Source organism: Eucyclogobius newberryi, unplaced genomic scaffold, assembly GCF_026437365.1.
Source record: "Eucyclogobius newberryi isolate DKJ021-1_F unplaced genomic scaffold, fEucNew1.0.hap1 SCAF_12, whole genome shotgun sequence".
Taxonomy (NCBI): Eukaryota; Metazoa; Chordata; class Actinopteri; order Gobiiformes; family Gobiidae; genus Eucyclogobius; species Eucyclogobius newberryi.
Window position 1 is genome coordinate 8,401,400 of NW_027315746.1, and position 16,582 is coordinate 8,417,981.

Sequence of the window (16,582 nt, forward strand, 5' to 3'; positions counted from 1 at the left end):
TAACGCGTGACAACCTGATGAATGGTCTGTGCCTCGGTTTATCCACTTTATGTTCATATTTAGTTTGTCTGCAGTGCTCCTGAACGCGTCTCCAGAGTCGCACTCATCTAAACGCTCTCAAGATGCTAACTAACTCGACAGGATCTTTGATTTAAAAAAAATAAAAAATAAAATAAAGTGTCTGTGTGGAGAAGTGAGAGGACTGTCGCCACAACAACAACAGCAGCATAATGGATTACTCGCTACAGACAATTGTGAAGAACTCTGACAACTCTGAGTACCGTATTTTCCGCATTAATTCGCACCAGCCAAAAAAAATGCATAACAGAGAAGAAAAAAAACACATATATAAATCACATTTTTTGGGTAAATTTATTTGATAAAATCCAAGACCAAGAACAGACATTTCATCTGTAAATGCAGTTTAAAATAATAACAGATGAGAGAACATGGTGAATAGGTGTACGTATGCTAACGCTAACACCTTCAGCTACATGACGTATGCTAACGCTAACACCTTCAGCTACATGACGTATGCTAACGCTAACACCTTCAGCTACATGAGGCACAGACAGAACTGTGGTAAGTGTCTGGTATGTTAACGTAACATATGAACAGTTATTCAGATAACTATAGCATAAAGAACATGCTAACAAGTTTACCAAAGCATCAGTTTTACCCCAAATCACTAAATCCATTGAATTCTTATTCGTCTGTGTCACTTCTAAACAACTCCACAAACTCCAGAGGAAGAGGAAGTGCAGATTCTTCTTCTGCGTCGCTTAGAGCCTAGAGCGCCCTCTTGCTGTTGCCAAAACGAATTATATCTCAAATAAGTCGCTCTGGAGTATAAGTCGCACCCCGGCCAAAACTATGAAAGTCCGGAAAATACGGTAGTAGTAATAGTACTTTCTTTGTCACGAGAACTAGTAATAAGACGTCGTTCTAAAACTGTTCAGGAAACATGCAATTTTTGTCACGTTTGTTTGTCTTTTTGTGTCGACACTTGTTCAAACGAGTATCCAGTATGCGATTTTCGATACTCTTGACGACCCTGGTCATATTTAATGCCAAAGGGAGTTCGTAGTTTGCGTTGTTTGTTCCCCGACGATGACAATAAACCCTTTTCTGATTGTGATTCGCCAGCCCCACTGTGAGCTCTTCTGTACGGACACGATGACTGAGAGTAACCCAGCCGTAGACCCAGCGTCGTAAATATGCATCGCTCTTGTTTGTTTCACGTCTCTCCTCCTCTTCCTGTCTCCGCCTCTCAGTGAAAATCCGGTTCCCGCCCCGGGTGCCGTCCCTGCTCAACGTGCTGGTGTACTCGCTGCTGCCGCTGTGCGTCCTGTCCTTGGCCCTGGTGCTGGCCTTGTGGATGTACCGCCACCGCAAACCGCCGTACGGCCACGTCGATCTCAGCGAGGTGAGCGAGGCGCCGCCGCCGTAAATGTAGACTCGTGTCGTTTGTATTACTGTACATAAAACAAAAATGAATAAATTGCGATCTCGTCTGAAGTAAAGTGTGTACAAAAAGAAACTGAACCAGAGCACTGGACAATAAAAATAAAATAATAGTGGCAGTAGTAATAGTAGTATAAATAATGATATGAATAATATAAATAATGATGAAATAATTAAAGAAATGACAAATAAATTAAGACACAGTAAGTTCAATTGTCAAGTCACATTTAGTCCAAATTTAGTATCAAATTTATCAAAAAAACAAATTTAGCCCGAATGTCATTTTTCTCTCAATTTGTCGAGATAACATTTTAAACGCTTATGTGTTAAATGTGCTTACCAATGTTCAAGTTTATGAATTTATATCCTGGTTGGACATGAGAACTGTTACCAGACAAGCATATTTTAAACACAGCCCAAAGTCAGTGCACAATATTAGAAATGTCACAATAAGTATTAAAACGACTTATGGTTCAATATATCAGAGATGGAACTATATTTTTTAGGGATTCATATTTATTGTGTGTGCTTTCTTTGCACTCTTGGGCATTTTTTGTCGCACAGTAAGATTTAAACTGTAGAGAGTTGAATAAACAACTGCTATGACTCATTATAAATACTTCAGCTTTTTATATGTTTTTGCTCTTTTACAATATTGTAACATCGAGAAAAGGTTTTTTTCCGTTTGTTCTTGTGACAAGCCTAGACAGTAGTTATTATTAAACAAATAAAAATGAATTACAGCGGCTTTATTTTGTTACATGAATGTTAAACTGTCGGGGAAATAAATGCGCTCCTTGACAATAAACGATCCCTTCATTTTGCCTTGATGACTAAATAAAACCTGTAATTTTCCCCTTTCCAAACTGTCCCTCGACTGATGTAAAACTACAATAAATATTTACGACAAGCATTATTCCACTAAATGGCATTTCGTAGCATTATTGTAAGTAATATAATACAATATAAACTTGTAAAACATTCAAATTAAAGAATATTTTGCCTGCTAAATCCCCTAAAAGATCCTATTTAAATCTCTAAATTAAGATATACCAGTTTTCCATATGTTCACTTTTTTATCTGTTGTACTTTTTACATATTTTGGATGTAATGAAATAAAATCCTTGACACAAATATTGCCCTTTTTATTTCCAGGATCCCGGGCAGACTCCTCCCTCTCCTCTCATCGGCCTGAAACCTCTGCAGTTGCTGGAGATCAAAGCCAGGGGGCGCTTCGGGTGCGTCTGGAAGGCGCAGCTCATGAGCGAATACGTCGCCGTCAAGATCTTTCCCATTCAGGTACAGACACTAGACCACGCAAGCCTCACTTTTCACTGTTTTGTTGTTTGTGTCGATGTTAAAGTTACTGTAAATGTACTACTGTCGGTGAGCTAATGCTAACTGGAGTGCGCTATTTTTGAACAAATCTACAAGTAAAAGTAGTTCCGGCGACAGTTATGTTGTGTCCGAATGTCCACACTCGTCCCCTGACCCCTCATTCACTACACGGTCCCGCACTACTTTCTCCTCGCCGCAGGTCACGTGATTCTGGCATCAAAGTGGGGGGGGAAATCTAATAAAAATTGCTTTCTGTTAAAAAAAAAAAATGGAAAAATCGCCATACAATTAGCGGATCTCATATATATAACAAACGGACTGGATTATTCAACTTTTTGTCTCTGATGATGAGTCAAGCTAACGTAAGCGGCTAATGCTAGCAACTATGCAGCGTAGCGGTTTATTTAAGGGCGTTTTTGTTCCCATTCTCGAGTCAACAGTGCATTTAAACAGCACTTCTTGCGCCATTCAGTCATGTTGTGACCTGCCGCTGTTGTTTTTCCCTCCTCTCGCAATGCATTGTGGTCTATATTGACTATATCGCTGGGCACTACTTTTCATGGTGCATTGTGGGACATTTTGAGTGCGCTAGTTTTTCACCTGCTGGACATTCAAACGGCACGAAAAATGGCGCAAGCCCTAAATAGTGCCCTCTGTAGGGAACGTGTGGACATTCGGACGCAGCTTCAGTCACGGTCTATATCACTACGCCCTGGGCATCACCGTAGCAACAGGTAAACGAACGATCTGCGGTCAGGCGGGACTAGCTTCGACTGAAATTGGGATTTTTCTCATCCCTCGGACAGCGAAGGCACGGCAAATTGTGTTTTTATATTCACCAACTGGCTAAAGCAGTTTGTGGATAAAATGACTTTGTGCAGATACCTAAACTTGGCTATAATCCTTTTACTTTAGTACTTCGTTCCACTGAATGTACACACCAGACCTGCCACCGTCAACCATATGTTCTCAACTAGGAAATCCAGTAGATTTGAACAAAAATGAACCAATATATACATTATTTAATTTGTGATTGTGTTTTATTCCCCAGGACAAGCAGTCGTGGACGAATGAGCGGGACATCTTCCTGACTCCGGGGATGAGGCACGAGAACATCCTGCGTTACATCGCGGCCGAGAAACACGGCTCCAACCTGGAGTCGGAGCTGTGGCTCATCAGCGAGTTCCACGAGAGGGTGAGTTCAAGGGTTTACCATTTCACAAACAATCGTACATCTTGGCGAGAGACTCAACACGTCAAGTCCAAGAGCATTTTATTTCTATGTCACAGAGGTAAACTCCAAAGGGCTGTACAAAAAAAAGGACATTAATTTTGAAAAACAATACAAAACAAACTCATCCAAAAATGTATTATTATTATTTTATTATTTTTGTCTAGTAAGGAAACAAAATACCTACCCAAAAGTTTAACAAAAACACCACAAACTCCAGATTTGAGGCCAATGTGAAGATGCATAATGTGACATCGGTCGAGGATTTTATTTTTTTTACCTCCATAAAATATGAAAAATTCACTGGGTTTTTGGCCAATGAAAACCACACGCGAGCAATATCAGATGTTATATACTAGGATTAATTTTCTCTGCAGATACAGAACATACTTTACCGCAAATTCAACTTTTTATGATGACACTACTAGAAAATAACATTTTACGATCCTTTTGACAGAGATTAAAGAGTGACAGCTTGCCAAACTTAACATCCTTTGAACTAGGAACGCTAACTTATATTCAATATAATATTCAAAACTATTTCTTATTTTTTGCTAAATTTACCTGTCAATCCATGGAAATGTGTTGTGGTTTACTTGACCGTCCGGAATTTTAAACATTCTCTCACATTTTAAAGGGTCTATACGCAGAGTATTTAAATTCTGACTCATTTCCATCACAAAAATGCAGTTTCCACACTCTGAACGTGTAGAATTGCGTGTTCTTCCATAGTCTCCGACTCTTTTATGCGACCTGGGCTTTAGAAACGCCTGTGTGTTTCCAATAACCCTCCTTATATTTACCTCGCCGGAGAGGACGCGCGCGCTTTATTAAACAGGGACTTTTTTTATGACCACGCGGCGCATGGTAATGTACAGCGAGACGCTCTGCAGATTTACGACGAGCGCTCCGGTCCCGGCTCGAAATAACGCCGCAATTTGCTCGCGTCCTGATGAATTCGCAGTCAAGACGACGAGGACAGCGCGACGCAATTCATTTGTCTCGCCAACAAAGGCATTCAAACGAGATTGAGCCGTAATTGTCGCAAATGGGGAATAGAGGGTCGTCGACGTCAAATTAAAGCTTATTATTTATGCTTCTAATGCACGTTATGCAGTTGGACCGAGGCGTGTTGCTGACTGATGTAGCGGTTTGACAAGAAGACCGTTGAACGTACCGAAGACGGGCGAATTTGTTGGCGTTTCAGGGGCTCGCAGGGGCGGGGCTCGCAGGGGCGGGGCTTATGATTGAACAGAGGCCACAGGTCCAACCGCAAAATTCAAATATAGAGGCCACAGTTGAATCTAAAGTGGACAATGCGAGCACAACTTTGGCCCCAAAAGTCAGATTTTTTAACAAATGTGCACTAAAATGACTAAATAAGGCCAGGGATGCGTATATATCTATTTTAAATTGGTTAAGAAGTGGTTTTGCCAGTCAGTTACCCTTTAAGTACAATTTAAAAGTCGATGAAATTACTTAAAGATTTTGTAGCTTTTTGGATCAATATTTTACTAATGAATTCTTAATAATTAAAGCGCGTGCTAAAATGTTCTCAGAAGTACAAGTACATGTTTAAAATTCTACTCCAAACATTGACTCGGTTACAGTGACAAGAGTATTTGCTCGTCTTGCGTCACGTGTCATATTGTTGTTTGCTGTTTTTTTTGAGTCGCAGTAAAGCTGGAGCGTTCATAGCTGGTGTATAGCTGAACTCTTGCCCCCGTCTTTGGGCAAGGCGGTGCCCCCCTCGTGGCACCAGGTCTTAATCTGACGGGGGCAGAGGAACCACAGTCCGTGTTCATCCCAGTCGCCTCTGCTCAGTGAGAACAGGCTGGTTCATGCTGCGGGCACAAGAACACAAGAGACAAAACGGCGTTAGAGTTTTTCACCAGCAAAGATTCGTTTATTTGATTAATCTCGATTTAAGATGCCTCTGGTTTGTTTTAATACACTGGCAGTTAACTTGGCTTGAAGTAAAAGAATCAGGGAAGCGAATTGCAGTTACACGGTGAGCATGTCCACATTTGAATCGGTTTTGAAACAGTTTTGAACCATTCAGAAGTGACATGAAACAATAGGGATGTCAAGATCACAATATAAGAACCACAAAATTATAATTGTGATAATTTTAGAAGCAAAATTAAGTATTTTTAGTTCAATTTAAAGCCCAAGAAATCGACCTAAATGCAAATATATTATTTTTATTTGGCCGTTTTGGTCAAATTTAACTTAATTTTTCACCGTTGCTATAATAGTGTAAATAATCGTTAAGTCGCGATGTTATTTTTTTTCATGAAAAATCGCAATATTAACCGTTTCGTTTTCAAATTCATTATTCACTGTAGTTTTGTATTGTCTTTGGTTGTCGATAAAGTTGGTACAAAGTCAGGCGCATCACTTCCTGTTGTGATATGGCAGCAGAGACAGGGAAGCCTCATGGCCCCGGCAGTGAGACAATCTGGTCGCATCCACGGCTAAGGACTGATCAAACTATGTCGTAAGTTACTGGGATGCATAGTACGGACGTTTATCTTTGTATATCCAACATTATTTCATTCAAATGTTAAATACTTTTGGTTGAAACATGATGAGTATAGCGTAAAAAAGAGGTGATGTAAAATAGTACTTGCTAATATTGGAAGCCTCCACTAAGATGCTTTTTTATCTTAAAACAATTGATGTATACTGAAAGTTCTTTATGTTTGCTGTGTTTTTGGCCAGTTTTCACTCATGGTCATGGTGATAGTCAACAGTAAAGACACAAAATACTACAAGTTTAGCATCTATGGTCTTGATGAGAACAGTATGCTAACGCTGTGTCTGTTTCCAGTGAATAATCATCTAAATGTTGGGTTATGTTGCGTTAAAACTCCCTGAATTTGTAATTTGTTTTTGCTCATTATCAAAAAAATATATTTAAATGTTAAAAAATGTATATATCCTATGTCTCTATACGCGGTCAAATCTAATTCCGTCAGAACAAGATCAGAATTGGCGATTCAAGTGTCTCAAACCGAGGGCCGCGCAGTTGTTCGCCGTGTGTTTTTGCGTTTCGAGTTCTGATTTCCCGCTCTTTTTTTGTCCCGCCCTCCAGGGCTCGCTGACGGACCACCTGAAGGGGAACGCCGTGCCGTGGGCGGACCTGTGCCACATCGCCGAGACCATGTCGCGCGGCCTGGCCTACCTCCACGAGGACATCCCCATCTACAAGGGAGAGGGGCCCAAACCCACCATCGCGCACAGGTACAGCAGGGGGCGCTGTGGAGGGGTAAATGGGGGTCGCTTCCGTCTCCCGTTTGAAAGTCCCGCTTAAAACCAAACGGGGTAGATTTGATTTAAAGTGACGCATGACAAGTTTTTATGCTTTTAAAATTTTGACTTGATTTGGAGGGTTTGTACCTGTTGTAAATATAAGTTTGGAAAATCTGTAGAAAATGACATCACACTAAGCATTTTATCCCAAGTTTATGCGTAATTTACACAAAATAAACAACAATAATTCAACAAATTGACAATAGAAGGGTTTGTGATGTTTTTTTATTTCATATTCCCTTTGTTTTACTGAAAAGTGTCGTCCAACGTGTCAGATCAACAGTTTTGCTCTTGCATAACACGTCATATTGTTGGATTTTTGCCGTATTAATTGTGCAGTGAAGCTGGAGCGTTCATAGCTGGTGTATAGCTGAACTCTTGCCCCCGTCTTTGGGCAAGGCGGTGCCCCCCTCGTGGCACCAGGTCTTAATCTGACGGGGGCAGAGGAACCACAGTCCGTGTTCATCCCAGTCGCCTCTGCTCAGTGAGAACAGGCTGGTTCATGCTGCGGGCACAAGAACACAAGAGACAGAACGCTCACCAAAGGACTGGGATATCCAGAGTGGAGGAGTTACTTTGATCTCTTCACGGGTTTAAAGATTCATACGACATAAAAAGGGCCGTAAACATTAGTAACTATTATAAAAAACAACATTTGACAACATTAACAGACTGTAAGACGTGTATGGAAAGAGCTGTTCTAACAAAGACTGTGTTATTTCTTTGGCGTTCTGATTTAACAATGCCAATTTCTGACTTTTACCATGTTTTAACCTGTTTTTATTGCTGTATTTAAATTATATCTATGTACAATCGAAACAATCGCAGATTTTTAGGTCACAATGACGATGATAATAATGATGATATAATAATGAGAATGATAATGAGAATAATAATAATAATGCAGATATTTAGTAGCGGTTACAGGTTTCAGAGTGGTGAAAATAATCCATTCTAAACTGCATTTTATAAGTTTTGACCAGGCAAAAGTACACAAAGTATCACCTTTTCAAACGGAACGTGAAACCCATGAATACTTTGCTCATCACAATATTAGAATGATGTCTTAAAGCGCTCTACACTCAGACGTCCTTGGTTACATTCAAATTGTATGAAAAGTATTATATCTACAGATTGAATAGATTGAATAGTTGCCCTTATGATGATGATAAATTATGCAGAATCTTATTTCAATGCTTTTTACAGCATCTTGGCTATAAAGCGCCCCCTACAGGTCGGACCACTCATTGAGCTAAAATGCAGTTAAGATTAATGTATTTTGAATTTTGCTTAAAAATATATATATTAAAAAATGATCACAGAATAGCACAATTTTTAGGTTTATAATTTCACTTCCTGTTTGTAATTGATGACAAGTCAGTTTGTTTTTTTGCAACTTTATTTTGTTGAATTAGTGTTTTAAAATTGAGTCAAAAAAGTAGTTTATTTGTGTAAATTCTGCATAAACTTTGACTGGAATGAGTGTGATGTCACTTCCTGTAATTTTCTACAGCTTTTTCAACGTTTTCTCCACAAATACCTGCTCGATTGTTGTAAAACTATAATGCATATGTACAGCAGGTACAAATACACCAAATAATGTCAAAATTAGAAAACTGTAAAAATCTGTCATACGCCACTTTAAGTACTCATGAAAGACTTAACTTAACCGTCTGTATTTCCTTATTTCTTGATTGAGAAATGTCAGTATTTGGCCTTGTGCTGATCCTGTAGCGGCGACACATTATCTCTGTAGATTCTGGTGCCACGCTCACGACGGTCAATGCACGCGTCTCAGATTCTGAAAAGCGTCCCTGAAATGCCTGCGTTCTACAGTTCATTGGGTGCGTTAGCTTTCAAATGTGCATCGAGTCGATCACAAGTCTCAGTGCCGTGTTCAATAGTGCATTTTAAACGTGTCGGATCGAACTCGACAAACAGCCAAACGTCCATATTTGAGATACATTGGCATAAGTGACAAAAACAAGGAAACTCAAGGGACAATCTGAAATAAGTCGAGTGCTTTTTACATTAGGAGTCTTATTTTAAGCGTCAAAATAACATACTTAATCATTTAAAATTTTAAGATTGTCATTTTTTCCCAACCCGTGCAGTATTTAGCTTTTAATTAATCTTAATATATTGATTTAACATTAGGGCTTTAACCATTTATCTGAATAATCGCTAACTATTGAAATCATTATCGCATTTTTCATATTGTTTTTTAAAAGCTTTTTTGGCATTTGTTTGTTTTGTCCAGATAAAAAAGATGTCAAAAAGAATAAAAAGATATTTGATTGTGATAAATGACACACTTCTCTATCCTGAAGCCTTCAGTCACTGTAATTTAACTTTCAACCTTTATTTGCTTTATAATGTATTTATAAAAGCCTTAAATTAAAACAGAAATAATCAGAGGAGCATCGAATCGCAATTTTATTTTTTTTAAACTAATTTTAACATATTTTTCCTAATGATCATCTGGACAATACAAAAACAAGATCTTTTAAAACAAAGACGGTGCCATTATTAAAAGAAAATAACAAAAAAGAAAGCGTAAACTATGTGATTTTCATTAATAATACACTACTTCTGTATAATATTTTTCTGTCTAGAAGAACTCAGCCCGCATATTTCTACCTTAGTTTGGTTTAAAAAAAGATCTATAACATCTTTTTACAATAGAAATGATCGTTTGACAAGTCGACCACTAAAACAATCGTTGGGTGTAATAACGTGATTCATGCGTTTGTCAGTTTACAAATGTCAAACATGTTGCGTAAAGAGATTTAATTTACTATAAGTCTGTGTTTTTGTGTTTGCTCCGCAGGGACTTCAAGAGCAAAAACGTGATGCTGCGCGACGATCTGACGGCCGTGATCGGGGACTTCGGGCTGGCCGTCCGGTTTGAGCCCGGGAAGCCTCCGGGAGACACGCACGGACAGGTAGGACTGTGTACTGCATGCGTTTGTATCTGAGCAGTACTTCTACAGGCCAAAGTACTTCTACAGGCCAAAGTACTTCACGTGTCGGATCCAGCGGTGATGTTGGGAAGAGTATCTGCAGTAAAACGCGTACGCCAGAAGGACAATGATGTACGAGGATTAATCCAAAAGGAATTTTTTATTAATCGTATCGAAATATAGTGATACTAAATCTGGCGATACAGTATCGATATTGTGGGTTGCGGTATCGATTTGTATTGCCATGAGTCAGCTACAATTTTGTTGTTTGCTCAAAGAAAGGAAACATGTTTTTACGCTACAACATTTGACATTTTGACCGTTTCAATGATTGAAATGGGTGCATTTCATTTTGCGCAGGTTGTAGTTTGTTCTCTTTGGTATAAAATGATATAAAGGTCATCTTCCCGCCGTGTGTCTCAGGTGGGGACGCGGCGGTACATGGCCCCAGAGGTCCTGGAGGGGGCCATAAACTTCCAGCGGGACTCGTTCCTGAGGATCGACATGTACGCCATGGGCCTGGTGCTGTGGGAGCTGGTGTCGCGCTGCCCCGACTCAGAAGGTGAGCGTGGGAGGGGCCGGTGCGGGGGGGGGGGAGGGCGGGGCAACAAGGCGGCGCCAGAGCGGATGATGTCTGGGAGAGCGTCGTATAGTGTTCTACATCTCCAAAGCTAAAGGCAAAATGCAACCAGTTTTATGCAACTCAAAATTGCTCAAATTGTTATATTGCCTTTTTTAAGAATTGACTCAAGCAAATCTGTTGTTTTTTGAGGGTTTGCGCCGTCACTCGTTGTATCAGATGTAGTCGTACCTTTTAGAGCTGCAATGAGTTTTTTTTTAAATATTTTGACTGGACGGACGCTAAAACGGACATGAAAATAAGTTTTAACATCATGACAGTGGCATTATCATGTCAAAATGTCAATAATACACTTCTTTTTAAATGTGATCTCTATCCAGAAGCCTTCAGTCGTCATATATCAACCGTTATTTGGTTGATAATCTATTTACAGAGTCTCTATGTAAGATCGGAATAATCGCTGACCAGTCGACTACTAACAAACATAATCGTTAAAGTACCTATGACAGGTTTTTACGATTTTCAATTTTTTACTTTATTTCGTTTATTTATACCTGGTGTTCATACAAATTATAGTTTTACACCGATCGAGCAGGTATTTGTGGAGAAAAGTCGAAAAAGCTGTTGAAAATGACAGGAAGTGACATCCAACCAGGGACGCTCAATCCAGTCAAAGTTTATGCAGAATTTACACAAAAGAAACAACTTTTTGTTTACTCTTTTAAAGACTAATTCAACAAAATAAAGTCTCATTTATTTTTATTTGTCAATTACAAAGAACTGACATTAGATGAGTTTTTGCCCAGTGTTTTCTGGGTAATTTCCTTGTGTGATGTCATCAATTACAAACAGGAAGTGAAATTATAAACTTAAAAAATTAGCTATTCCGTGATATATTTAGAATTTTTTTTTTTTTACAAATGATATTTATCTTAACTGCATTTTAGTTCAATGAGTCGACCGACCTGTAGGGGGCACTTTAATCATAAAAGGAGAAAACGTGAAACGGCGGAGCATTGAATCCCGATTTCGCCCAAAATGACATTTAATTTCAGCTTGAGTTTGACGTATTTGTCAGCGAGTCTTTATCCCCCGTCTTTGGCGGTGCCCCCCTCGTGGCACCAGGTCTTAATCTGACGGGGGCAGAGGAACCACAGTCCGTGTTCATCCCAGTCGCCTCTGCTCAGTGAGAACAGGCTGGTTCATGCTACGGGCACAAGAACACAGAACGTACGCAAGATTCTGGACCGTTGAATACATAAAACTCACATGAAGCTGTTCCTATTTCTGATTTCTGTGCGTACTCGGAGCTGCAACGTGCCGTATAATACAACCGTGTGCCAATCCTCATGGCTAATTATACAAAACGGCAATTTAAAAAAAGCTAAACACGACGTGAATTTGAGAAAGGAACAAGTCAAAGCAGAATAAATGCGGCTCAGGAGCAATTACCTGACAAAACGCTTCAATCACGGCTTTCAATCATGTCAGGTTATTGCGTTTGAGCTTTCTTTTATGTCCGTGACGATATTCTAAAGCGCAATAAACGATAATATTCAAACTACTTCACACAATAACCCTCCCAAATGACTTTATTCTAATTGTACAGTATAATGAGTCATACACATTCTTTATTTTACGGTCTAAAGCACATGTTTGATCTATTTTACCCACAAAAAATGGAAAGCGTTCCCTACAAATGCAAAGAAAAAGACTCCAATGCCCCAAAAATACTGTTCCAACTTAATTACCGTATTTTCCGTACTATAAGTCGCACTGGAGTATAAGTCGCACCAGCCAAAAAATGCATAATAGAGAAGAAAAAAACATATATAAGTCGCACTGGAGTATGAAATGCAAGTGTGAAAATGACACATAATATCACATAAGTCGCTCCGGAGTATAAATATAAGTATAAGTATATAAGTATAAATATAAGTATAAGTCGCACCCCGGCCAAAACTATGAAAAAAGGTGCAACTTATAGTTCGGAAAATACAGTATATTGAATGATATTGGTTATTAAATACCCAATGGACCAGATTCAACGTTTTGAATATGAAAATGCGAGGGTGAATACGGGCGAGCTAAAACCGTCTCCGTATCTGTGCGTTTCAAACCCAGAAACGAGCAAACCAGCTTCGTCGGGTTCAAAGTTCAACGCGTCTCCAAGCTGATCAAACAAAAGCAAAGATCCGTTTGGTTTTCGCCTCGTGGAAGAGTTCAAAGTTCAAGTGTGCTAAACGCGTCCTGCCGCCGCCACGTTTTGTTTTCTCTGCCGTCTTCGCTTCCGCCGCCCGTAACTAACGACGTTTCCATCCCTTCCGTTGTGTGTGTGTCCCCCCCCCTCCTCAGGCTTTTCCACGGAGTACATGCTGCCGTTCGAGGAGGAGATCGGCCAGCACCCGACGCTGGAGGATCTGCAGGACGTGGTGGTTCACAAGAAGATGCGTCCGGCCATCAAGGACGTGTGGCTCAAGCATCCGGTGAGTGCGGGGCCGCGGGCGACGGTAGAAACGGCGCGACCTTTTCCAGGTTCAGGGTCGGCGATGGCAACCCAAGCCGCTTTCGAGAGTTTCCCTGAAGGTTTAATTTATTTATTTATTTTAATGTGGCTTGGATTCCACGAAGAGATGTCGGCGATTTGAATGAGTCGCTGTTCTTCTAGGAAATCTTTTTACAATAAAATATGTATAATGCGAGCTCATGGCGATGGCAGAAGAGTGTCAATTTTTGTCCCTCAAAGTCTGAACTCGGCTACAAACTGGATTCTTCCTTCTTTTACTGACAGGATTGAATGTAGACTCGATTTAAAAAGACCCAAGTGTGTCATTAGCTATTAGAAATGACTGAATCTCAATTAAAGTGTGATTAATTGCGCAGCTCCCTCTTAAAGACCTACTGTAGATGAAGCATTATATTGGCGTTTGGACACCGTAGAATTGGTATTTCCTGTGGGCGGCACCGTTCTAGGGAGAAACAAAGTGATCGTGATGGGATTTTAAAAAAGTAGGATTTTGTTTTAAAGATGGAAACGGTTTGAAAGATTATGTCTACTCAATTCTGTTTAAAGAGCACAAAAAATGAACTGTGGAACTAACAGAAAAAGCCCATGTATGTTAGAACATTTGTAGAGGTCTAAATCATAGTTAAAACAATGATTTGCTTCAAAAAACACTGGATATTTTGTTGATTGTGTTGTCTAAATATAAGATCGATTGTTTAGATAATTGTGCCAAATCAAACTGCAATTTTGATTAGACCGCAATATCCCACTTTCCAAAATCAAGGTGTGATCAGAGTGAAAATGTTGTGTGTTTTACAAGCATTAAAAATACATTAAAATGGCAGTACAGTACAAACACATCATTACAGTACAAACACATCATTAATCACAGTTTTTTTTTCTGGGGGCTTTCACTCTCTTCCCGGTGTGGTCCTGGATTGAGCCCACTTTACTCCCGATGTCCACTTCATTTTGGTTCTGTTGGGTCTAGACAAGTCCAGGTTTATTTGTATTACGTCCTTGTTTCGTTGTGAAGCTGCTGTGCAAGTGTGTTTATGTAAAAAGCCTGCAGCGGGTGCTAGTTAGAAGAAATAAATAAATAAAACATGTCCTGTATCCCCCGTCTTTGGGCAAGGCGGTGCCCCCCTCGTGGCACCAGGTCTTAATCTGACGGGGGCAGAGGAACCACAGTCCGTGTTCATCCCAGTCGCCTCTGCTCGGTGAGAACAGGCTGGTTCATGCTACGGGCACACTCTTTTACACCTTTTATAACAGTCAAAAACATGCCTGCAGTTGTATTCAGCCTCATTCACACTCGTTAATACATACAATTACAGCAGTTTAGCAAGTCCTCTCCTCTAAGCCTAAAAAAACACACCTGGTTTAAAATTTCTATTTAAAAAAATGGCCAGATTTGTTCTGAGCATTTCTGTTGTCGTATTGCGTTCTTTAAAACTGCGTTCTTACAGTAAAATGTTGGAAGCGAGATGACTTTGACGTTGCTATATTGTCCCCCTTTGAATTCCTGTCGCTGCCACTATTTATTTATTTATTATTTGTATATTTGAACTGGGACAGTGCACATTAATCGACATTTCTATAAATGTGCCAGTATTGGCTGTAGTTTAGCTAGTTTCCAACTGTGGTAGATGGATTTCCTAGATATGTGCTCTTTTATGGGGTATTTTAAGATGTATTTTTATTCAATATTGTTTAAAAATACATAGCAAACAAACCAGAAAGCAACAGACAAAACAAAATGAACAAAAGCGGGACTGAAGCAGCACAAAACATCCACAGAAGCAAAATCACCACCCAAACTAGTGGCCCAAGTCGGTCCAAAGTCTGTTAAATTTGTTCATTTCCAATTTTATCTCCCATCATACCTATGCCAATTATATCAGTCCAGTCCTTGTTTGTAAGTGTAATTTTCATGTAATTTTCTTTTTTTGTGATGGTATTTTTATCTGCTGCCAAAAGTGTGTTCCCAAGGTATCCATTTATTGACCATGGCAGGAGTTCCGAGGCCCAAGTCCCAGTTCTGAAATTTAATAGGATTTTGGTGTCACAATGTTCTCTCGAGCGTCTTTAAATGTCAATGTCCTTTTTTTAACGGCTCCGCCCTCTCTCTCTCTTCCTTTTGTCCCCGCCTCTTTCTCCCCGTCCTCCAGGGCCTGGGTCAGATGTGCGAGACCATCGAGGAGTGCTGGGACCACGACGCCGAGGCGCGACTCTCGGCCGGCTGCGTCGAGGAGCGGATCGGCCAGATCTCCAGAACCGGGCCTACCTCCGACAACCCCGTCTCCATAGTAACGGCTCTCACCAACGAAGACCTACCTCCCAAAGAGTCCAGCACCTGAGCACCACTCGGCCCGCTTCCCCCACACCCAGAGTTCACAGCCGCCTCCCCCTTGAGAAAAAAAACTAAACTTTTTATTCAAATCCAAACTCAGCGGTGAATTTTTTGAAAGAAGAAAAACTGTAGAAAAAAAAACAAAAAACAAGCGTCATGAATGCAGCTGCTATTTTAATATCCCCTCTCCCCGATGTTGGGTCGTTTTTACGTTTTGGAAGAATCGGGCGATGTCTAAAACTCAGATGGAAGACGATAAAAGCGTGTTTTACTATTGGACGGTTTGGATGGGAAAAAACCCCTGCCAGACAAGATCCTTTTTGTTTAGCAATTAGGCAAAGCTATGAAATTAATCTACGTTAAAGACACAAAATAACTGGATTTGATATAATCTATGTAGCCCAGTGCTACTTTTAACTTTTTACACCAAACACGGGTCTAAAACGGGACTTTTCCAGATCCAAGCCAGATTCAAAAAGGATCACGCCGTTGTTTTCACTAGTTTTGAGAACGAACTCTGAACAAAAGAACAAAAAATACTGGTTAAATTGATTCATACATAATTTTAACTCGAAGAATCTGCACGAGAACGACTGATCTCGTCAAAAAACACTAAATGCTTAAAAAACGTAGCTGCTGTTCTCTATCTTTGTTCGCGACATCGACGGGTTTCCAAAAACGCGCAAAAACGAAAAACGTACCGGTATTTTTTTTTACGTTTCAGCCCGTTTTTTTTTTTTTTGTTACTAACACGCCCCCATCTGCTGTAGTGAGCGCTAGGAATAAGCTAAGGGGCGGGGCACGTGTCAAATCTTAAAGTCATTACCTCATG

General features: G+C 40.0%; 1 protein-coding gene across 1 annotated transcript in view; it reads left to right on the forward strand.

Annotated features, from left to right (window-relative positions):
* The window catches only part of LOC140356028 (activin receptor type-2B-like), a 33,161-nt gene extending 17,157 nt beyond the window's left edge, over positions 1-16,004 (forward strand). Inside the window, exons 4-11 of the mRNA XM_072440719.1 lie at positions 1,275-1,426; positions 2,620-2,763; positions 3,854-3,997; positions 7,131-7,279; positions 10,179-10,293; positions 10,735-10,873; positions 13,247-13,377; positions 15,569-16,004. Coding sequence (XP_072296820.1) covers positions 1,275-1,426; positions 2,620-2,763; positions 3,854-3,997; positions 7,131-7,279; positions 10,179-10,293; positions 10,735-10,873; positions 13,247-13,377; positions 15,569-15,757 — 1,163 coding nt within the window. The 3' untranslated portion in view covers positions 15,758-16,004. The remainder of the gene's footprint in view (positions 1-1,274; positions 1,427-2,619; positions 2,764-3,853; positions 3,998-7,130; positions 7,280-10,178; positions 10,294-10,734; positions 10,874-13,246; positions 13,378-15,568) is intronic.
* Positions 16,005-16,582: the final 578 nt, after the last annotated feature.